General features: G+C 41.2%; 12 protein-coding genes across 12 annotated transcripts; 8 read left to right on the top strand and 4 right to left on the bottom strand. All coding sequences in view use genetic code 12, as the record gives it.

Moving 5' to 3' along the window:
- Positions 1 to 4: 4 nt before the first annotated feature.
- Positions 5 to 5567, top strand: CANMA_003154 (CDC53; the record flags this gene model as incomplete). Its single annotated transcript, XM_051815300.1, has 3 exons — positions 5 to 930; positions 1200 to 3446; positions 3674 to 5567. The coding sequence occupies 3 exons, from the start codon at positions 5 to 7 to the stop codon at positions 5565 to 5567; spliced, it is 5067 nt and encodes a 1688-aa protein (XP_051671288.1).
- Positions 5568 to 5584: 17 nt separating this feature from the next.
- Positions 5585 to 5809, bottom strand: CANMA_003153 (uncharacterized protein; the record flags this gene model as incomplete). Its single annotated transcript, XM_051815299.1, has 1 exon — positions 5585 to 5809. One exon carries the CDS (start codon positions 5807 to 5809, stop codon positions 5585 to 5587), a length of 225 nt encoding a protein of 74 aa, XP_051671287.1.
- Positions 5810 to 6812: 1003 nt separating this feature from the next.
- Positions 6813 to 8951, top strand: RAD53 (serine/threonine/tyrosine protein kinase; the record flags this gene model as incomplete). The annotated part of the gene is made up of 1 exon (XM_051815298.1): positions 6813 to 8951. The coding sequence occupies one exon, from the start codon at positions 6813 to 6815 to the stop codon at positions 8949 to 8951; it is 2139 nt and encodes a 712-aa protein (XP_051671286.1).
- Positions 8952 to 9039: 88 nt separating this feature from the next.
- On the top strand, positions 9040 to 10095 carry CANMA_003151 (peptidylprolyl isomerase; the record flags this gene model as incomplete). The annotated part of the gene is made up of 1 exon (XM_051815297.1): positions 9040 to 10095. One exon carries the CDS (start codon positions 9040 to 9042, stop codon positions 10093 to 10095), a length of 1056 nt encoding a protein of 351 aa, XP_051671285.1.
- Positions 10096 to 10097: 2 nt separating this feature from the next.
- CANMA_003150 (cleavage polyadenylation factor subunit) lies at positions 10098 to 11504 on the bottom strand (the record flags this gene model as incomplete). The annotated part of the gene is made up of 1 exon (XM_051815296.1): positions 10098 to 11504. One exon carries the CDS (start codon positions 11502 to 11504, stop codon positions 10098 to 10100), a length of 1407 nt encoding a protein of 468 aa, XP_051671284.1.
- Positions 11505 to 11676: 172 nt separating this feature from the next.
- Positions 11677 to 12414, bottom strand: SOL1 (Sol1p; the record flags this gene model as incomplete). Its single annotated transcript, XM_051815295.1, has 1 exon — positions 11677 to 12414. The coding sequence occupies one exon, from the start codon at positions 12412 to 12414 to the stop codon at positions 11677 to 11679; it is 738 nt and encodes a 245-aa protein (XP_051671283.1).
- Positions 12415 to 13544: 1130 nt separating this feature from the next.
- CANMA_003148 (phosphatase) lies at positions 13545 to 14594 on the top strand (the record flags this gene model as incomplete). Its single annotated transcript, XM_051815294.1, has 1 exon — positions 13545 to 14594. One exon carries the CDS (start codon positions 13545 to 13547, stop codon positions 14592 to 14594), a length of 1050 nt encoding a protein of 349 aa, XP_051671282.1.
- A 191-nt stretch (positions 14595 to 14785) lies between these two features.
- Positions 14786 to 16156, top strand: SOF1 (rRNA-processing protein; the record flags this gene model as incomplete). The annotated part of the gene is made up of 1 exon (XM_051815293.1): positions 14786 to 16156. One exon carries the CDS (start codon positions 14786 to 14788, stop codon positions 16154 to 16156), a length of 1371 nt encoding a protein of 456 aa, XP_051671281.1.
- A 386-nt stretch (positions 16157 to 16542) lies between these two features.
- Positions 16543 to 18522, top strand: HRK1 (putative serine/threonine protein kinase; the record flags this gene model as incomplete). The annotated part of the gene is made up of 1 exon (XM_051815292.1): positions 16543 to 18522. The coding sequence occupies one exon, from the start codon at positions 16543 to 16545 to the stop codon at positions 18520 to 18522; it is 1980 nt and encodes a 659-aa protein (XP_051671280.1).
- A 410-nt stretch (positions 18523 to 18932) lies between these two features.
- IST1 (Ist1p) lies at positions 18933 to 19682 on the top strand (the record flags this gene model as incomplete). The annotated part of the gene is made up of 1 exon (XM_051815290.1): positions 18933 to 19682. One exon carries the CDS (start codon positions 18933 to 18935, stop codon positions 19680 to 19682), a length of 750 nt encoding a protein of 249 aa, XP_051671279.1.
- Positions 19683 to 19837: 155 nt separating this feature from the next.
- On the top strand, positions 19838 to 21304 carry CANMA_003144 (uncharacterized protein; the record flags this gene model as incomplete). The annotated part of the gene is made up of 1 exon (XM_051815289.1): positions 19838 to 21304. The coding sequence occupies one exon, from the start codon at positions 19838 to 19840 to the stop codon at positions 21302 to 21304; it is 1467 nt and encodes a 488-aa protein (XP_051671278.1).
- Positions 21305 to 21330: 26 nt separating this feature from the next.
- CANMA_003143 (NEDD8-conjugating protein) lies at positions 21331 to 21936 on the bottom strand (the record flags this gene model as incomplete). Its single annotated transcript, XM_051815288.1, has 1 exon — positions 21331 to 21936. One exon carries the CDS (start codon positions 21934 to 21936, stop codon positions 21331 to 21333), a length of 606 nt encoding a protein of 201 aa, XP_051671277.1.
- Between the last annotated feature and the right edge of the window lie 134 nt (positions 21937 to 22070).

Genomic DNA, 22070 nt, shown 5'->3' with positions numbered 1-22070 from the left:
ACGAATGGGAGACTTATCGGACAAGTATACGGAAAAACTGCCTAAGTCGGCTACGCCGCCTGCATCTGACGAGGCTGCGTCTCCACGGAGTCGTGTTGATCCATTCAGAGATGCAAATGTCCACACCTATAGCCACAGACCAAACGTGATTCCCGTTTACGTGCTAGACACAGTATCCAAAGCCGAAACGGTTTACTTGAGAAACAACGGTAACCTACAGGACCAGGACATACCAAAGGAGATTGCAAAACAGGAAAAGACAGAAAAGTTCCCTGATCCGTACGGAACCGATATCAATGGCAGCTGGTTCCAGTTCAAGAATTCCATTTTCCACCCAACAACGTACCCGCCTGAGAGAGTAGAGATTGATGAGAAATATCTCGATGACTACAGCTTAAATGGGTCTTGGGGCGGCGATGCCAGATTGAAGGAGGAGTTTAACCAGACGCAGTACCAGCAACTCAATAAAGCAAACAAACATCGTACCTTCTACAGTCTATTCACAAGAACAAAAGACCGCGGCGAAAACGATACAAAGGTGCGCTCAACGGCAGGCTACTGGATGGGTGAAAATAGGTCGCAATTGAAGCCAGCATTTAGAAAGTTTTTCATGCAAAATCCATTGCTCCCTTTGACGTTGAGGATATTGACATTGATATTTTGTGCCATTGCGTTGGCGTTGGCGTGTAGCATTTTTGTATTTTCCACCCACAAGTACGAAGGAGCTGAACTTGGCCAAAAGGCCAGCACCATAATGGCCATCGTTGTGCAAACATGCGCCTTGGTCTACGTGGTGTACATTGCATACGACGAATACTCGGGAAAGCCATTGGGATTACGTGATCCAATAGGCAAGTTTCGCTTGGTGATGTTGGATTTACTATTTATTATATTTTCGTCGGCCAACCTATCGCTAGCATTTGACACTTTGTATGACGATGAGTGGGTGTGTGAGATCTACAATAATCCACACGGGGTGGATGTTCAAAACACATACCCAGTGATTTCATCGATATGTCGTAGGCAAAAGGGACTTTCTTCATTTCTCTTTGTTGTGCTAGTAACTTGGGTTTTAACATTTACAATTAGCGTGGTACGGGTTATTGATAGGGTGAATGTATAGTTTAATTTGCCTTTACAAAAAAAGGAAACAGTAAAAAAAAAAAAAAGTACTTGAAAGCACAACCTTTCCTCCTTAGCTTTCTCATGTCAACCTTACCAGCATTTACTGACCTCAATGCAACCTGGGCTTTTATCCAACCAGGGTTGGAGTTTATTCTTGGAGCTCAGAATGATCAGGGGGTGACGTCGACGATGTACATGAATTGCTACACGGCAGTCTACAATTACTGTGTCAACAAGTCAAGGCGGGGCCTGACGGCAGCATCAGTTGCCAACAACACCGAAAACAACTCCTATTCATTAGCAGGGGCAGAGATTTACAACAAATTGGAAATGTACTTGGTGCAATTCATCCGCAACTTGAAAAAGAACCCCAATGAATCGTTTTTAGAATTCTACGTGCGCCGGTGGACGAGATTCACCATTGGTGCCGTATACATGAATAACGTGTTTGATTACATGAACAGGTATTGGGTGCAAAAGGAGAGGTCTGATGGCCGAAAGGATGTGTTTGACGTCAACACCTTGTCGTTGATCAAGTGGAGAAACGAAATGTTTCAACCAAACTCGGAAGTATTGATTGAGCAGGTTTTGGACTTGATTGAGAAACAGAGAAACCATTTGATTGTTGATACAAATCTAATCTCAAGTGCCATCAAGTCGTTGGTATTTTTGAGCATCGACATCCAGGATTTGAAAAAGCCAAACTTGATCATCTACGTCAATTCTTTTGAAAGGCCGTTCTTGGATGCCACAATGAACTACTACACAAAGGAGAGCTGCGAATACTTGGCTAATCACAATGTGGTTGATTATATGAAGAAATGCGAGACTCGATTGGCCGAGGAGATCTCGAGATCAAACACTTTTTTGGAAGACCACTCGAAAAAGGCATTCGTCAACATTCTCAACCAAGCGATGATTGAAAACCATGCCTCAGAAATGTATGACCAGTTTATCGTATTACTTGAACAGAACCAGATCGACCATATCCAACGAATGTACAAGCTCTTGTCGAGAGTGCCAAAGACCTTGGACCCTTTGGCGTCAGCTTTGGAAGAGTATATCAAAAAAGAGGCAAATGTGTCGTTAGAAAAGATCAAGAACCAGACCGAGGCCGACGTGAAAGAAGGCAGGAAAAAGCCGGGTGCAGCAGTGGAGCCAAAAGTTTACATCAACACCTTGATTGCAATATATAACCAGTTTAACGACATTGTGATTCAAGCATTCAACAAGGATACTAAATTCATCCGATCATTAGATAACGCTTGTCGCCATTTTGTCAATAACAATGTCATTGCCCTTCCAAAGCCCAGAGCAGCATGCAAGACGCCTGAGTATTTGGCCAAATATGCCGACGGTTTTCTTAAAAGCAACGCGAAGGATGCCGATATCGTTGACATGAATGCCGACAATTTAATGATTGTGTTTAAGTTTATCAACGACAAAGATACATTTGAAGAGCACTATCGACGCTCCTTGGCAAAGAGGTTAATCAACGGTACGTGCAAGTCAGACGAATTGGAGGAGAGCGTTATCCACAGGTTGCAAGAGGAGAACTCGATTGAATACACTTCGAAAATGACAAAGATGTTTTCCGATATGAAGGCATCGGAAGATCTAAAAACCAAGGTGAAGGAGACACTTGATCAGTCGATTGTCAAAGAGTTTAACCCATTGATCCTTGCCCAGAGCATGTGGCCCTTCCGGCATGTTGCTGATTACGATTTGAAAGTTGCTCCAGAACTCGAAGCGCCACTCGCCCATTTGAGACAAGTCTACTCAAACCAGCACCAAGGAAGGAAGTTGCAGTGGTTGTTCAATCACGGTAGGGCAGAAGTAAAGGCCAACCTTTCGAGAAAGGGCAAACCGCCATTCCAGTTTCAAGTTAGTAACGTGCAGTTGATGATCTTGATGGCTTTTAACAAAAAGCCCACCTATTCATACCGAGAGTTGTGCGAAATCGTTGGCTGCAACAAAACCGTGTTTGACAATCACCTCAGTCCTCTCATCAAGTTTAAGTTGGTTGAAGCTTCGAGCGATAATTTGGCCGATGCAGAATTAAAGATGGTGGAGTACTACAACTCGAAAAAGGTCAAGGTAAATTTCATCAGTGGTATTAAATCTGTTGATGTCAAACAAGAGGAGGAAGATGCCACAAGGGAGATTGTTGCTGCTAGACAAACATACATACAAGCCACCATTGTGAGAATCATGAAGAGCAGAAAGGATTTGGGAAACGCCGACTTGTTGAATCAAGTGATGGAAGCGGCTCTGACTAGATTCACTACAAGAGTGCTCGACATAAAGAAGCTGATTGACACGTTAATTGAGAAGGAGTATATTCGTAGAGAGGGTGATAAATACGTCTACATAAGTTAATATAAGTGGTAGCTCTAAAAAATTCGCCAAAATCCGAAACCCAAACCGAAACCGAAACCGATATCAAAACCCAAACCGAAACCGAAACGCCTAGAGGCATTGACTTTAACATGGCGGGCACAAAAAGAGAGAGGAATGGAGGAAGCCAATCTGAAGTGGTACTGAAAAGCCCCCAAGGGTCCACCGATGATACGGTCTTGAATGACAACAACATGAAAACATACTACTTTATTCAACCGAAAAAGAAGCGACTTGATTCCGACTCTCAAACACCATTTGTATCTCTTCTTAACGGAAATGAGCCCGTTTCAAATGTGAGGTTCAGATTTGAATTGTATCAAAAGATATGGGCGAGCCAATTGCAAAAAATTCATTCTATATTGAATAGTGCCAATGATGAGCTATTCAGCGACTTGGTCAAGTTCATCAATGAACCACTAGATTTCACAAAATTATCAGTGGGATATATCCAGTTGACTTCCAATAATGCAAACAACTTACGTATATTGAGTGAATTTTACGACTTTTCCAATGAGATGTATAACTTGATCAAGTTGAATTCTAAAAATTGCCAACATATAAAGGGGACATTAAAGGAGATCATTCGACAATTTGGGGAGTATACTACGTTGGATGGAGGCGACTACTTGAGTTATGATTTGCAGGTGTTGCGTGATTGGTATGCAAAGGGCAATGACACGAGGACCGTCATTGTCATTGAAGACACCAATTTGTTTAGTAATCAATTGTTGAACCAGCTAATCAAACTTTTACAAGCTACCCACTTGCCGATAAAGGTGTTGCTTGCGCTATCCTGCGATACAGTTTCAACGTGGGTCAACAGTAACTTGAGGAATGACTTACGGTTGGATTTGGAAGGGTACAGATTCAAGAGTAACGACAACAAGAGCTTGGGTTACATTATTTTGAATAATTTATTTTTAACCCCGGAGCTAACCGATGATAATCCTTTACTAATAAACAACACACTCAGTACCATCATTCTTAATCGCTTTGAAAATTCAAACAATTCGATTGACGCATTGATTTCGGAAATTAAAGTGTGCTACATGATCTTCTTTTATCTGCTGCCATTGTCAATTCTCATAGCCAAGTTTGATTCTTTGCCTTTGTACATTGACGGCTTGAGAAAGTTGCCGTCATTTAAACGGCACATGGAAATCAAACTTCTGCAGAATGATCCTATTGTTAAGCAGATGTTGCAGGATGACAGCCAAGTGGCCATGTTGTTCCAAGAGTGCAAGAAGCAGTATCAGAAACACAAGTTAACCATTATGAACGCCATAAATGTCGTCTATCACTTGCACCCAGATAAACCAAAGGAAAAATTTCAATTGTACAAGCTTCTCGTGAATAACAAACTATTCAATTCGAAATACTTTCACGATTGTCTCGACTTGTCAAAGTATTCTGCCGAAGTTGTCAGTCGCATTGTGCTGCACTTGACGGATAACTGTAATGAGTCGATTGGAAATATTGACGACGCTTATCTAATCGAACTAAGAAAAGGGTTGACCAAGGACAGGTCAAATATCGCTCCCGTGTTGGAAGCCTACTTTGAGAACCCCATATTGACTACACCACTTGAATACATGGTATTCAACGAGATCTTCTCACTCAATGGGGGAATCGTTCATGCTAAATTTGACAAACAGCCATTATTTGAAGAAAACTTTGAAAACCTAATGATTAACCTCCTCCGTCCCAACTTGCGACAGACGATTGAAGTAAGCCTAGACAACTACGAATTATACTTGGAAAACCCTTTGGTCAGCCAGGAGCACTTGCCACTGGAGAGGCAGCCACTACTTTGCGCCATGTTTAAAGTTTACAAAGAGGCACCGGCCTCGATCAACTTGTATGACTTTTATCAAGCCTTCACAGCGTCACTCAACAAGCCAGATGACGTTGATGATGACGAGTGGAAGAAAATAACCTATTCGTGGTTTATTCAAAACTGCTTTGAGTTCATGCACATGGGTATCTTACAATTGAAAAAGACAAGTGAATATATAGAAAAGGCAATTTGGAAAGGTGTATAAAAACAATAGACTCTCCATTACTCCTGCTTCTGTTTAGCTTCCTCTTTTAACCTATCGGCTTCTTCCTGTGCCTCAGCTTGTTTTTCCAAATCATCTTGTCCTAAATCAGGACTGGGCAACTTATTCAGCGACTTGTAAAATTCACTCAATTCGCTAGCTTTATTAGCGTATGTTTTGACCTGGTTGATGACCTTTGCATGATGACCCGCAAATGACAACATCACAAGCAAGAGTGAAAACATGACGACTATTAGCAAAACGACGAATCTTTGCGTCCTGAACATTCTGTTCGATATCTGGGTTGAGTTGGCTCTCATTTTTTTGGTAAAGGTCGTGAGGAGATGTAAAGTTTGTTCATTTATTTTGGGCCCTTTTATGTTTTTTATTTATTCGGGGGAATTTTGCGCTACCGGTAATTTTTATTGCCGAGATATACTTCTTGAAAGGTGACTCGTTTTAAGTGCAAAAAGACCACAGGTATACTACAATGCTTTGACGTTATAGACAGTCCGTTTTTTTGCAACCTTTTGTTCTTCATGGGTTTTCCTAAATATACTAGATGCAGTTACTGAAGCAATGGGGAAAAGAATTTGAACCTAGGAAAGCGCAACAGAATGAAGCAAATGAAATTACCAGCACTCAATCACTATCCAAGCTTTCTCGATCCACAATGGCTCGTTTGTCGAATTTGTCTCATGAGACGTTGCAGGAGATCTTCTTCCAAATTAACCAACGCCAAGCTTTGACACTTGCCCCGTTACACTCGAGGTTTTGCTACGTTGCTAAACCAAAATTGTATCACAATATCTAAGCCTACGAAGCGCGGTCATGGGAGGGAAAAGAAGTCCAAGGTCAATGGCAGTTTTATACGTTGTTGAAAAAGTGCTACTCTGTAAAATTAGTATCGATATACTGAGGGGCTTTTGCCTGAACCAACAAGTATATATAAGAACTTAAAAAAAGGGAAACCCTGTTGGAGTAAGACTAAGAAAAACAAAAGCAGGAAGATATATAGTCATAGCCGATTCCTTTTTGGCATTTTATCTCCACTGCTAAAGGATCTCTGATTATCACTCTTGTTATTGTAAGTGTCGCCTTTTATTTTACTAGTGTCGCCGTTATCAAATGCTGCTGCAACCCACTGAATGACGCGTCTTCCCCAAAAAAAAAATAAAAAAATACAGAAAAGAAAAGAAACAATGTGTCCTACACCATCAACTCATTCGTAATCAAAAACTGGCTCCTATGGAGGCGACTCAATTCACCGAAACGCAACCAACTCAACAATCGCCACCTACTCAAACTCAAAACAGGGTACAATCAAATCCCAATCAGATTTGCCAACTACTATGCACCACGGGTCAGTATGCCAACAAGACGCTCAGTATAACGGACAAACCCGAAGAAGATGGTAAAATCGTTTGGTATTTCGGGAGGTCGGGAGATGCTGACTTGCAACTCACGTCGTCATCGCGTCTATCGAATAGACATTTCATGATCTGGTTTAACTTAAGAGACAATTCACTATGGCTAAGGGATACTTCGACTAATGGAACGTATCGTAATGGGCAAAGGGCGGTTAAAGGATCAAACTACTTACTCAGCCAGGGAGATGAGATTAGTGTCGGAAATGGAGTTCCCAAGGATTTGGTCAAGTTTATCGTTGTATTTTCGGACAGATACAATCCCGCGTTGTCGCCTGATACAAACATCAAAGACGAGGGGATATACAAGGACTACATAATAAAGACGGAAACAATCGGACAAGGGGCATTTGCAACGGTCAAGAAATGCATTGAGCGATCAACGGGTAAGTCGTACGCAGTAAAGATTATAAACCGAAGGAAAGCTTTGAGTAGCACCGGTGGTGCGAGCGCCTTGTCTGGGGCCGAGCGTGAATTATCCATTCTTAGGAAATTGCATCATCCCAATATTGTTTCCTTAAAGGGCTTCTACGAGGATGCGGAAAATTACTACATCATCATGGAGTTGGTGCCAGGAGGTGACTTGATGGGGTTTGTTGAAGATTTTGGCCCAGTTGGAGAAGAAGCTACAAGGGTGATTACCAAGCAGATATTGGAGGGGATAAATTACGTACACCAATTAGGAATCTCACATCGAGATTTGAAGCCAGATAATATCTTGATTATGCAGGACGAGCCAATTCTAGTAAAGATTACCGATTTTGGATTGGCTAAGTTTAGTGACAATCTGACAATTATGAAGACATTTTGTGGCACTTTGGCTTATCTTGCTCCTGAGGTGATTACAGGGAAGTATGGCCTGTCACAGGCAAGCCAAGCTAGCAGCAACTACTCGTCTTTGGTAGACATCTGGTCATTGGGGTGTCTAGTGTATGTTCTTTTAACTGCACTCGTTCCATTTCCAGGAAATAGCCACCAGAAGATGTTTTCGAGAATAAAAAAAGGGGAATATCAAAAGGCGCCATTGGAATCGTTTAAAATCAGTAAAGAGTGCCAAGACTTTCTCCGCTGTTGTTTGCAAGTGGACCCTGAAAACAGAATCACGGCGGCAGAGGCGTTAAAGCATAAATGGCTTTCTGAGGACGAACCATCGCAGTCGTCCCAAAAACCTCTAAGTTTGTCACAGTCACAATCACAACAATCGCGAAAAGTCGACAATAGCCAGTTTGATTCGTTGAGCAGGATAGATGAGGACTTTATGCTTCGACCTTTGGACAGTGAGAGAAACCGTAAGACATCGAAACAAAAGCAGAACGACTTTAAAGTCCCAAAGAGAGTGGTGCCGCTCCCACAGTCGCAGGTAGCTGTATCGCAACCATTACCCATGTCGCAACCTTTGAAGCGGCCTTACCAAATAGACCCAGTCACTAACAAACTAAATGGGTCTACCAAGCGTGTCAAGCTCGAGCATCATCAAGAGGGCATCAACGGCAATGTTTCAATTAAGGAACTGGATTTAATGGACGAGGGTGACGATACACCACTTTTGACGTTGGAGCCAATATTAGAGTCTCTCTACCGAGAAACAATACCAATTTCCAATGATAGATTTGCCATTGGACGAGCCGACGTGTGTAACATCACAATCAGCGACGACCGGTTGTCAAAAATACACTGCATATTCAGGAGGGATAATGGCAAAATTTGGCTACTTGATATGAGCACCAACTCGTGCCGGGTAAACAATATTTCCATAGGAAAGGGAAGGAAACGGCAACTAGTCGATGGTGATACGGTTTACCTTTTTGATGACACTACCAATAAAGAATTTATCGCATTTACCGTGCGATTCAGTGAATTGGAAGTAGCGAAGGTATCAATGGAAGATTCTGACATTAAGGTGCTAGAGCAGAGCTTAGATGATTTACAGTTGAGAGAACTGCTTATCGAAAATATGTAGGTGTTATAAAGCGCGTAATCGCCAGCGAGAAATACAAAAACAAAAATACAGAAAGAGCAAGCTATAACCCCCCTTTTTATCTTTCATCATGTTTATCAAGCCTGTTAGAAGAGTCTTTACCCAAGACGACTTAGCCAAATGGATTGATTCAGACACGTATAAAGAGGTCCTTGATTTCATAACGCAACTTCAAGATTCGGTCATCGACAAATCGAATGATGACGAGGTGGCAACGTCACCAGTAATTGCAAAGATAACCCATCTTCTTGATGAAGTATATCAGATCATACAGCATTACCCGGTGAAGTTGGAAAAAGATATACTGCGGTTCGGCAAGGTGGAGTTTCGTGATTTTTACGATGAAGTGGAATCAAGAGCTTCTGATTTGATCAAGCCGATTTGTCCCACTGGTTTAATTGAAACATCGACATATTTCGCTGACTCTTGGGGCGATAGAACTCGAATTGACTACGGTTCCGGCCACGAGCTCAACTTTATCTGTTTTTTGCTTTGCCTTTACAGGCTTGACGTTGTAAATCAGGACGATTTTCCTGCCATCATACTCAAAGTTTTCACGAAGTACATGTCAACAATGAGGAGCTTGCAACGTACGTATTGGCTTGAACCAGCGGGCTCACACGGGGTCTGGGGGTTGGATGACTACCATTTCCTTCCGTTCTTATTCGGGGCTGCTCAACTATGCAATCACCCCCACATGAAGCCCAAGTCGATCCATAATGATGAGTTGGTGGAGATGTACAGGAACAAGTACATATACATGGAATGCATCGATTTCATCAACAACATCAAAACGTCAACGAATAAGCAACAAGAGAAGTTGAGCTTGAGGTGGCATTCGCCGATGTTGGATGATATTTCGGCGGCCAAGAGTTGGAGCAAGATTAAAGACGGTATGATTAAAATGTACAAGGTTGAAGTGTTGGGGAAATTGCCAATTATACAGCATTTTATGTTTGGCGATATTTTGAAATGCCCCGAGGGCATTCCCGAGCATCAGCATGTGGAGACTGATTGCGGACATGTACATGACCTCGCCAATACATGGGGCGATTGCTGCGGTATAAAAATCCCCAGTGCCATTGCTGCTAGTGAGAGTTTAAAAAGAGGGGTTCCGTTCGATTAGGTCTATTCATTATATCCTATATCTGTAGAAATCAATATATTGCGAGGAAATACCCCAGGAAATGGAAGCAACACTTTGAGCTTTTTCTTTTCGTCGTCGAATTTCGAGACGTGTATGTAGCCCAATACTGATGAGTTTAGTAGATCTTTACCAGGAGTGGACAGTTGTAGGTGTGTTACGGCTATTATCGAGTTGTCCACATTGGACGAGCTAGGATCTATGGCCAGGTAGTATTTGCTCAAGTCATTACCTTCGTCATCACGTTCGAAATCGTCACCCGCTGGCAAAAATGATAAAGATACAGAATCCTTGACTCCTTTGTAAATCTGTAAGCCCGTAGCATCAATATCAGTTTTAAATGGAGATAGCCTAGTCTTGTAATTTCCGTTAAAGTACTCTTTTATTGTCACTTCTTGACTCATTCTAATAAATTTGTCACTGACTTCAACAACACCAGGCAGTTTATTTATCTTGACAATTTGCAAGTTTGATTTATGCAGCAACTTTTTCTTTAAATCAATGGTTAACTTTTCATTTCCCAAAACGACAATCAAATCAATTCTAAAGTCACTGATTATTGACTGTATGATATCAAAATCCTTAATGCCAAGCGGTGGAGTGTCGACAACAACACCACTATCTCTACAACGGGCGTCATGTTCCAATCGCGATAGCACAGTTATCCCAAGCTGTGAGATCTGATACTTGTAAAGATCTAAATTCTCCTTGATCTCAGTGAAACCATAGTTTTTCACTATTGGTTGTTTTGATGTAGGACTACCTCCTGTTGTGGTTGTGGTAAGTCCATACCCGTTGCAACTCTCAACATCTAGAGCGTCACTAATTGCAGTAGCTGAAATCGATCCAGGTAATGCAAATACACCATCTTGCGGATTCAAATTGACGAGTATTGGAGATTGATTCATTTTTACGGCATACGAGATTAACGTCTTTGCAAGCGTCGTCTTACCCAGCTGTTTACCTCCCAAGAGCATAACTCGTGGTCCCAACGATGGCTCCTCATTGGATACATTATGATCTGCTGCAACTTGCCTTCTTGACTCGACATACATGTGCAAATTCAATACAGAATTCATATTTGTCTCGCCGCTTGTGTATTCAGCGAATTCGTCATCTTCATACATCGACAACTCATGGTTCTGTACCAAGCTATACTCGATTTTTGATTCTTGTTTTGGTGAATAGATGCAACACTTTGTTCCTGTTAGCTGTAGTTCAACATTATTGGGCAACTCAGTACCATTGATTTCTAGGATACCCTCTGCTACTTTGAACTTTAAAATTTGCTTAAATGGGATTTCAATTCTCCATTCTGATCCCTGTGGTATCAGCATCAGCTTTAAGTTGTCTTCATAGGCAGATTCAGAGCCTAATCCAGGAATTGACATAGTATAGGTGGTAGTACTTAAAGTGATGAGAGTTTGGATTTTTTTCATTTTGGATTTTTTTTCCTTTACAGTGAGAGCAAGAGGCATAACGATAAACCCATTCGCATATATTTATACCTACAACTCTTATTTTATAGAAACTATATAGATTCCTTGACCAGTCAAGGAATACCTACATCCCCTCAAACGACAACTTCTTTGGCTTTATCTTCATCTGATTTTTGGTTAATTTCACCACTTTTCGTTGCCCTGTTTTATTATTGATCAATTCCATATGAGTATTGTAATCGATTCCTTCTTCCCCCTTAGTCTCCTTATTGTCTAAAAATGGATTGGACAAGTTGCCCAATGTAAACTCCTCCTTTTTGTCTTCCTTGAAGCTACTGTCAGTGCTGGTCAAAAATGGATTTGGCAACTTTGCCTTTGGGATCTTTTGCGTTTCCTCCCAAGTCGTAACCTCGACTTCTTCTTCTTCCTCATCATTATCATCACTGTTGTCATGCCACTGCCTCACCGTATCCTCATCTATTACCTGTTTGGTTGGGGTCGAAGGAGTCTCCCTGACTTCAGTTCTATTTGTAACAGGCAAATGCTTGCCATTTCTCCCCGAGCCAACTATATGAGGCGAGGGTAGAAATAGCCCCATTGGCAATTTCTCGCTAGCAAGTGTATTTGATTCAGTAAATATATCATTGAGATTCCTTTTCCTGTGGATGCCAAACTTGGATGGAGACTTCTGTGGAGTGTTTGGCGTAACTAGCGATAGTCTGTTGGCACTTCCACTGGTGTGTGCAAAATTCTTTGGTTTTTTTGTGCTTGTTGCTGGAGTAAGCAAGGCATACTGATTTGGCGTGGTGAAAGTGGAGTGTTTTTTACTTCTCCGTGGTGGTGTAAGAGGGACATCAGACATTGTAAAAAAAAAGACTCTTTTGAATAAATGATACAGCAGTGAAGGAGTGAAGAAAGTAAAGTGTCTGGTGATTCAGTAGATAGGTGTATATGTCCTAGAAGTAAAGTTGTAATGATTGATTTGCTGAAACACGTCTCTTTTAAACTGAATTTTTTTTTTTCTTTTGTATTTTTTTGTAGTGTTGTAGTGTTGTAGTTTTGTATTTTTGTAGGGGGGAAAGCAAGAGGAATCGCAATAGTTTTTTTAAAAACAACGACAACATGGCTGGTTGATAAAACAAAAACAAAAAACGACAGAAACAACAGAAACAACAGAAACAACAAAACCAAAAGGAATTCAGATTAAATTTAGAATCAGATTTAGATTTAGATTTAGATTTCATTTTGCTACATATATAAAATGATGTACTATACAATTTTGCCATTGTAGAAGCAAAGAATGGACTGTTTTGAAAAGTCTACTTTACATGTTAAGGCTCTAGAGTGATCCACCTACGATACATCTTTCAATGCATACTTGTTTAAAGCTGTCATAGTACTATTTAAGTATGCATCAGACAACATCTATTGTTGCACTGATTTCGTTCTAGCCTCAGTTTCTGACTACTCTGAATCAGTCCTGTAAGACCTATGGTCTACAATGAGACTGTAGTAAACGGATTGAACTGCCATAAAGTTTCAGTTATTGCGTTTGTAAATCATTGAAAGCGAAAGCGAAAGTTAAAGTGAAAGTGAAAGTGAAAGCGAAAGCGAAAGCCAGAGCCAAAACGAGAAAGAAAAGAAATGGAAGAAAAGAAAAGAAGAAAAAGAGTCAGAAGAAAACTTCTTTTGACATTTGAAGAGCAGGAACTAATAATAGATATATATATATATATATACAATACAAACACGACATCAAAGCACATCACATCACACACTTTCACAACTAATAGATACCGGTTATCTATTAGTTAAACATACTTGATAGAATTTAATTGCATTTCAAAACTGTTCCTTCCCTTAGAAGACGCTGCTTTTATTCCCAAAAAAATATATATCAAGCGTTTAAAGCCTCAAAAAAAAAGTTAGCAACAACCTGTTTTGAATAACGGGTCTATCGCTCTAACAGGAAGCCCCCATAACAGCCAAGACATGGGTGTGCTTTCATTATTCTGCTGCTCCGATACTAGTGAAGAATCGTCAGATAGAAGATCTCAACAGCCAGTTAATCGACAAAATCGTCAACTGAACAAAGCTACCACGACAAAACAACCAAAAGTATCAACAACAAATGGAACCAGTATGCAACGCGCCACATCAAACACGAAGAACGACTTGGCTACGGACAAGGAACCTGCTGCAAATGGGAACGCTTCGAATCCTCCTGCTACAAAATTAAACGGGGACAAAAAGGATGCCACTGATGATGATGAATCTACCATAGAGCCTTCAAACAACCGTCGAGCTAGTGCTGGTGACATAATAGCGCAACAAAGCCCCAATGAACAACCCATTCCAACTCCAACAGAACATCAACCAGAGCCAATGGATGAAATAGACACAGATATTGATGACTATGATGATGATGATACACATTCGAATGGGTTGCTTGATTTGAAACAACTTCAGACTGGTCAAGCACATGACCCTGAAACTGGTTGCCTTTTGGGATCCCCCACAGGAGATAAAAAGTGTCTTGTTCTCGATTTGGATGAGACACTTGTGCATTCTTCCTTCAAGTACTTGAGGAGTGCTGATTTTGTGATTCCAGTCGAGATCGATGGTCAAGTTCACCACGTCTACGTAATTAAAAGACCTGGGGTCGATGAATTTCTAGAAAAAGTTGGTGAATTGTATGAGGTTGTTGTGTTTACGGCTTCTGTGGCCAAGTATGGTGACCCATTACTAAATAAGTTGGATATGAGTAAGTCGGTTTATCATAGATTATACCGAGATTCATGCTACAACTACCAGGGAAACTTTATCAAAAATTTGTCCCAGTTGGGAAGAAAGTTAGAGGATACAATCATCATTGATAATCTGCCACAGTCATATCTATTCCATCCTGCCAATGCTGTTCCCATCAGTAGTTGGTTTAGTGATACGCATGATAACGAATTGTTGGATTTGTTGCCATTTTTAGAGGACTTGAGCAAGCCCAATGTCGATGATGTAGAATTGGTTTTAGATACCAGTTTATAATTTAAATTAATTTGCTTTGTAATTATAGAGATATCCAGGGTGTAGTTTTTTGGGAACTGAGACGCAAGATATCGACTTTACCGCAACAATCTCTTGCACAACTTTCCGATGAGATAAAAAAATAAAAAGTTCAAAAAAAAAAAATAAAATACACCAAACGATACAACACATCTACTTTCCACCCCTTTATAATGAAGTTGAAAACGATAAGCAGGTCATCGGACACTTATGTTCCTGTACGAAACACTCAGGAAAGTTCATTGCCTCGTAATTTAAACCCGGCACTACATCCGTTCGAAAGGGCGAGAGAGTATAGTCGAGCTCTCCAAGCTACCAAACTTGAGAGGATGTTTGCACAACCATTTATTGGTCAGCTAGGCGATGGACACCGAGATGGTGTTTACGTACTTGCAAAGAACTACCACTCTACTAATCAATTTGCAAGTGGAAGTGGTGATGGTGTGATCAAATACTGGAACTTGACATCGAGACAAGAAACTGCTAGTTTTAGAGCTCACTATGGAATGTGCACGGGGCTCGTTATTACTCCAAAGAACCAAATGTTGAGTTGTGGTGATGACAAGCTGATCAAGTTGTGGTCTGTAGACAGCGAAGATTTCGACAAGAGCGTACAAGAAGATGAAATCTATACCAACAAGGACCAAGGTTTGGTGAAAACCTTTATCGGCGAGCATGCATTTAAGGGTATTGATCACCACAGAGAGGACCCAGTGTTTGTAACTGGAGGTGCCCAAATACAGTTGTGGGATATGAACCGTTCTAAATACATCAGTAACTTGTCTTGGGGCGCCGACAATGTCAACACAGTCAAATTTAATCAGACAGAGACCAACATTATTGCTAGTACCGGGTCAGATAATTCAATCGTGTTGTACGATGTACGTACTAATGTTCCAGTTCAAAGAGCAGTAACCAATTTCAGAAACAATTGTATCAGTTGGAATCCCCTTGAAGCGTTCAATTTCGTTTCTGGAAACGAAGACCACAATGCATACTTGTGGGACATGAGGAATATGAAAAAGTCAATAAACATTTATAAGGACCATGTTGCTGCAGTTATGGATGTTGATTTTTCACCAACTGGAGAGGAGATTGTGACTGGGTCTTATGATAAAACCATCCGCATATTCAATTCCCGATCGGGCCATTCGCGTGATATTTACCACACCAAAAGGATGCAGCATGTCTTCTGCACTAAGTTTAGTACCGACGCTCGGTACATTCTCAGTGGATCAGACGATACCAACGTGAGAATATGGAGAACAAAGGCTTCAGACAGGTCCAATATTAAATCCATGAAACAAAGAAACAAGCTTGAATACGACGACAAGTTGAAAGAGAGGTTCCAATACATGCCTGAAATCAAGAGAATTGCTAGGCACAGACATGTACCGAAGGTTGTCAAGAAAGCACAAGAAATTAAGCGTATTGAAATTGAAAGCATAAAGAGGAGAGAAGATAATGAGAGGAGACACAGCAAAAAGGGAAGCAAGCCTTATGTACCCGAACGGGAGAGGCAGGTTAGAGGAACTGCTATTTGAGTAAATTTATAATGTAATACAAAAGCTACTGTATGTGAAAAACATCTGATTTGTACCGCCGCACTCATTTCCCCATTTGGAAAAACGTCAACTTTTTTTTTCTCTCTCGCTCTCTCGCTCTCTCTCTCTCTCTCAAAGTTCAATTCCTGTCCAATCAAACAAGTAGTAAAATAAACTAAAAAGACTAAGAACACAATTTTATTCATTTTTTGAAAAGAACGCAGAGTCGACAGTGGAATATCCAACTGTGATAGGAATTTCTGACCCAGTACTGCAAAGTTGGCGTGACTGCAAAAGAAGGGGAATTTACAACACCACACATTCCGTATCCTCCAGAGGTTTCATACTCAAAAAGCATTAAATATCTCCTTACTCCACTTTAAATCATGCCAGATAAACACAAGTTGAGCTTGTTTTCAAGACATAAACATAGCAATGAGGGCCACGACCTATCACCGTCCAGCTCCAATGTTTCAAGCGGTCGTAAATTTTTAGGCATTCACATTGGTAAACACGATTCGCAAGATTCATTACCGTCACCTAGTGGTACGCCTGAGCCACACCATGATGTCCACTCACCGACAACCTTTAACCGTAAACCAACAGCTCCATCACCAGTTCAATCAAACACTACCAACCATTCTCATGACAAGCATGCTGCTGGTTCAATGAGTGAATTGAAACGTTTCTTCAAACCTACCAAAAAGACGTCAAATGCAAAAGGAGGCAACGGGCATTATTCAGCTCAAGTACATTCCCCACCTCCCATGGCAAGTGGTAGTGGTGCACCTTCAAGAGAGCAGTCGAGCACGGCTCTAGCTACGATGATTAACCAAACGTCGTCGCAATTGCTAGCCAATGCGTCACACTCACAAAGTTCAAACAAGGATCCGTTCACCGATGATAGCTCGCCTTTGGTGCAAAAATATGGAAAAGTGGGCAAAGAGTTGGGAAGTGGCGCTGGTGGATCGGTGAAACTAATTACAAGGCCTTCCGACTCGAAGACGTTTGCCGTGAAAGAGTTTAGAGCAAAGCGGGCTAACGAGTCGTTGAAGGATTACACGCGGAAATGTACAGCCGAATATTGTATTGGTTCAACGTTGAAACACCCCAACATAATCAAAACGATTGATATATTACATGAAAATAACCGATATTTCGAGATTATGGAGTATGCACCCATTGACTTTTTCGCTGTGGTGATGAGTGGTGAGATGTCACGGACGGAAATCAACTGTTGCTTGAAGCAAATAATAGAAGGTGTCAGTTATTTACATAGTCTTGGTTTGGCCCATCGAGATTTAAAGTTGGACAATTGTGTGTTGGATAAGAATGGTATATTGAAGCTTATTGATTTTGGTAGTGCCGTGATATTCAGATACCCTTATGATCAATTTGGTGGTGCACAAAATGTTCACCCATGTCATGGTATAGTGGGAAGTGACCCGTATTTGGCTCCGGAAGTCTTGAAATCACCAAATTCGTACAACCCGCAACCGGTGGACCTCTGGTCAATTGCAATCATATACTGTTGTATGACTTTAAAGAGGTTTCCCTGGAAAATACCCAATGCGGAAAAGGACAACAGTTTTAAAATGTACTGTTTGCCAGATGACAACTACCATGACTACAATTTAAGTAATGAGTGCCACAAGTTGCTTTTGCAGCAACGTAAGTTGAAGAATACCATTGTGCGTCTGAACAAACGAAAGAAGTTGTTGGAGGGTGAACAAAAGGAGGTGCAAGAGAAGCAAGCAGAACAAGACGAGGCTGGCGGAGTGCCGGCAGATGGTGAAGAAGGCGAGGAGCCTCTGAAGGTAGCCAAGTCGATTGAATCTGGTGACATCCTAGATGAAACGCAAGAAAATGAAATTTTGACCCAATTGAAGGAGATAGACCACAAATTGGAGGAGTACGAAACCAAGAAAACCGAAGCCAAAGATGCTTTCAATGAGGAAAGAAAGAATGACTCGAATTATCAGAAACTCATTGCGCAGCAAGAAGAAGAGGAAAACCGTATTCAACGAGAAAAGGAGGCTGCCGCTGCTGCTGCATCCGAAGGAAAGGATACAAAAAAGAAACCTGCAAACCATAAGCAGATACATGGGCCCTATAGGTTAATGCGGCTCTTGCCCCATGCTTCTCGCCCGATAATGGCCAGAATGTTGCAGCCAGACCCGAAGAAGAGGGCCACTTTGGAAGAGATTATGAATGATGAATGGATTAAGGATATACACTGCTGTACTTTGAGGAGAGAGACCCGAAGTGCTGATAATATCGGTGCTAATTTTGATGAGGATGACGAAGAAATCTTGGTGAAAGGCACACCGCCACATGAGCATACAATCGTTACGGAGAGTTCATAGTGTTTTTTTATTAGAATAAACGTTGGATGGAGGGATGATGTAGTAATTATGAGCATTCTGACGTGCATTTTATAGGCATTAGAAGTAGGATCTCTTTGATTATAAATTTGCAGCAAAATGGTACCAAAAGGTGTGCCTTGAAATTTATTTATAAGATTGACAGAAGGTGATAGTAGACCACCGATTCATTGTCTCTATCTAGTCGAGAGGTAAATGTTAGTAATCTGAAGAGACTCGATTAAAGCCGGCTGATTACAAAGTAGGACGGAAAAAATAGATTTAACCTTGTGCTTTTTGTCCAACACAACCACATTTCCTTTCTATAGCCATTGCTAGTCAATTGAACAGTTACGATGCCCAAGCCTGTTCCGCCACATCTCAACCAGTTGAGACTAAAGACCAGCCTCAAAATGGCAATCTCGAAGCTAAAATTCTCGCAGGAAAAGAAGGTTGCATTAACAAAGCAACAGCGGAGACAATTGGCAGAACTACTCAAAACGGGGAAAGAATCGTCAGCCAAAATTAGGGTGGAGAATATCATTCGAGATGATATATATATAGAGCTTTTGGAGTTTCTCGAACTCTATTGTGAGCTCTTGCTAGCCCGGCTAAATATGATACTCGATCGTCCAACATGCGACCCTAGTTTGCTTGAGGCTGCCAGTTCCCTCATTTATTCGGCACATAGTACCGATCTTAAAGAGTTGGTTTTGATTAGAGATATATTGATCTACAAGTATGGAACTGAGTTTGGCAAAGACGCCTTGGAGAATAAGGACGGGCATGTTCCTGATAAGATTGTACGGAGATGTGGCGTCGAGCCACCGAGCGAGGATTTGGTAAATATGTATCTAATTGAGATTGCATTGGCTTATAATGTACCGTATTCCGGATTGGAGCGCTTTAAGGGTGATGGTGACGATAATGGCGACGAGGAGGATGGTGGTGGTGATGATGATGGTGGCGAAGGAGGAACAAAAGAGGCCGTTCCTGGGGAACAGGACAAAGAGAAACAAGGCAAGGAGAAGCCATTGGCAGAGTTAGCTGAAAAGCCTAGTGTTTCTGCTAGTAAACCCCAAACAAAGTTTGCACCGAAACAACAGGATGACTTTGATGCCTTGGCTGCAAGATTTGCTGCATTAAAGAACACCCCGAAATAGACTTTATAGGTCGAGCCGCACCGCACTAAGTTTCACAGTTTTCTTCTATTGTTTTTTTTTTTTGCTTCTTTTTTACTATTTTCCTCGCAGATACGGCAAATTTGTAAACAAATGATCTGTAGATGCAAATCAAAGGTAGATTGCGATTATCGACAATGCCAAGCCAGATCTTGACAGAACGACAACAATTGGAGCTAAACAAAGCCATTTTGCAGTACTTGCAACCAGTTTGCTCAACTTCGGAGTCAAATGAGCAACTTTTCCGCCAGTTATCTGAACTACTCGTACCGACCAGCAATGATTCGCACAGTGATGGGATAGTGGATCAGTACCTAGAAAAGAAGTGGTCAACCGTGTTGCGGCTACAGAGAAAGATCATTGATCTAGAGAATGAGATAACCAATTTACGAAGTGTAGTTGATATTGCTCCCGTCAAGATCAGCAAGGACCGCATCAATTGGATACCCATGTCAGCTATTCAAAGTTTTGAAACGCCGAATGTTGTGAATAGTGTCAGGCTACATCCTGTTCTCCCATTAGTATATGCTGGATGTAATGATGGTTCAATACATGTTTGGAACTTTGCCTCAGATGACAACTCTCTACCGGAGAAAATAATGAAAGCCCACACTAGAGGTGTCAATAAACTAGCCTTCTCACGGAACAAGATTGATTTGAATAAGGGCGACGAACCACAGTACATATTAGCATCATGCTCGTCTGATCTCACCATTAAACTATATAATGCCACAACTCATCAGCATGTGAAGACTTTACGCGGCCATGACCACACAGTATCTTCAATTGTATTTTCAAGTCACAATCTATTATACAGCGTTTCAAGAGATAAAACTGTCAAGGTGTGGAACGTTGTAGATGGTACCTGTATCAAGAGCTTTGTTGGACATAGCGAGTGGGTGAGAGATTTGGATGTGTGTTCTGGCGAATTTGGTGACTTTGTACTAACGTGTTCCAATGATCAAAGTGCTAGGTTGAGTCATGGGCAGTTCGGCACGGGTATTTCATTGCTAGTTGGCCATTCACACGTAATTGAAGCGGTAAAGTTTCTACCCAAGCTATCAAACACTGTTATTGACTCTTTTGTCACATCAAATTCTGAGTTGTTTCCCTCACTACCGATAGAATTAGTCAAGAATGATGTTTATGAAAAGTTGGGGTTCAAATACTGTGTCACTGCAAGTCGAGACAACACAGTAAAACTCTGGTTATTGCCACCACCAACACAGGTCCCGGGACGTCCTCCTATGCCATCCAAATATAACCAAGCACAGGGTTGGCTTATTGCCAATTTACAAGGACATCTGTCGTGGGTTAAATCTTTGCAGGTCCATCCCAATGGAAGGTACTTACTTAGTGGATCTGACGATAAGACGATAAAGGTGTGGGATTTGAATGGGTTGAATATAGATGGCTCGGTAGGTGTCATAAGAACGCTATCTAGACACCAAGGGTTTGTTAATGACATTGACTTTGCTCGACTTGCAAAACGCAATGAGGATGCCAAGGATGGCAGCGAAGATGTATTGAAAGATGTAGAGGCTAGGATGCGCTGTGTACTTGCTAGTGGTGGCACTGACAATGTCGTCAAAATTTGGAAGTAAAACTAATTCTATTCCTACAAGTATTACTATATCACTCGATCATAATGCACCAGTGAGATGTAGCCTCCTCTCATTGACGTAGTAACATTCCTCTCAAACTGGGTTTTATCCTTTACCAACATGTTTGCTGCCTCTTTATTCAACGGATCGTTTGGGTTTGGTTCCAAAAATAAAAAGTTGAGACCAATTAATACCGAATTCAAACTCAAAACTGGTGACCAATCCTCCCTCAAAATATTTAGACATATGTTTCCATCAAGATCTATGTTTGGATGGTAAATTTTGTTGAGGCATTTAATCTTTGGTGGTTCAATAGGGAAATTGTGGCCTATTTCAATCTTGAACTTGAATTTTCCGTTTTTATAGTACCCATCTTGAGGTATAATTTGTAAGTCAAAGTTGAAGAAATCGGCCGTGTTGGGGAATGTGAGCTTGATACTCTTTGGTAGATCTAATTCAGTAATGTCCTTTTGCACACGAAGTTGAGCGGCGCTAACTTTTGATGATGATGCGTTGTTGTTCGAAGATGAGGAGACTGATGATGGAGAGGCGGATTTTGAGTTTGATGCTACCGCTGCCGCTGCTGCCTCTTCCTCTTGTCTTTTTTTTTGTAGTTCACGTATTTTCAACATCTGGTGATCCGTAGTGTTATTCAATGAATAATGCGTTTTAGGAAATCAAAAAATTTGTCGCATTTTGTCTGTTTTCCGTAATTGTTTGGCTGATTTGCAACCAAGATAAACAGAAAGAGAGAACAGAGGGCAGT

This window comes from Candida margitis (assembly GCF_024628925.1).
Source record: "Candida margitis strain CBS 14175 chromosome Unknown scaffold10, whole genome shotgun sequence".
Taxonomy (NCBI): Eukaryota; Fungi; Ascomycota; class Pichiomycetes; order Serinales; family Debaryomycetaceae; genus Lodderomyces; species Lodderomyces margitis.
Note: the sequence above shows the minus strand (reverse complement) of the source record. Positions and strands in the feature narration are given on the sequence as shown.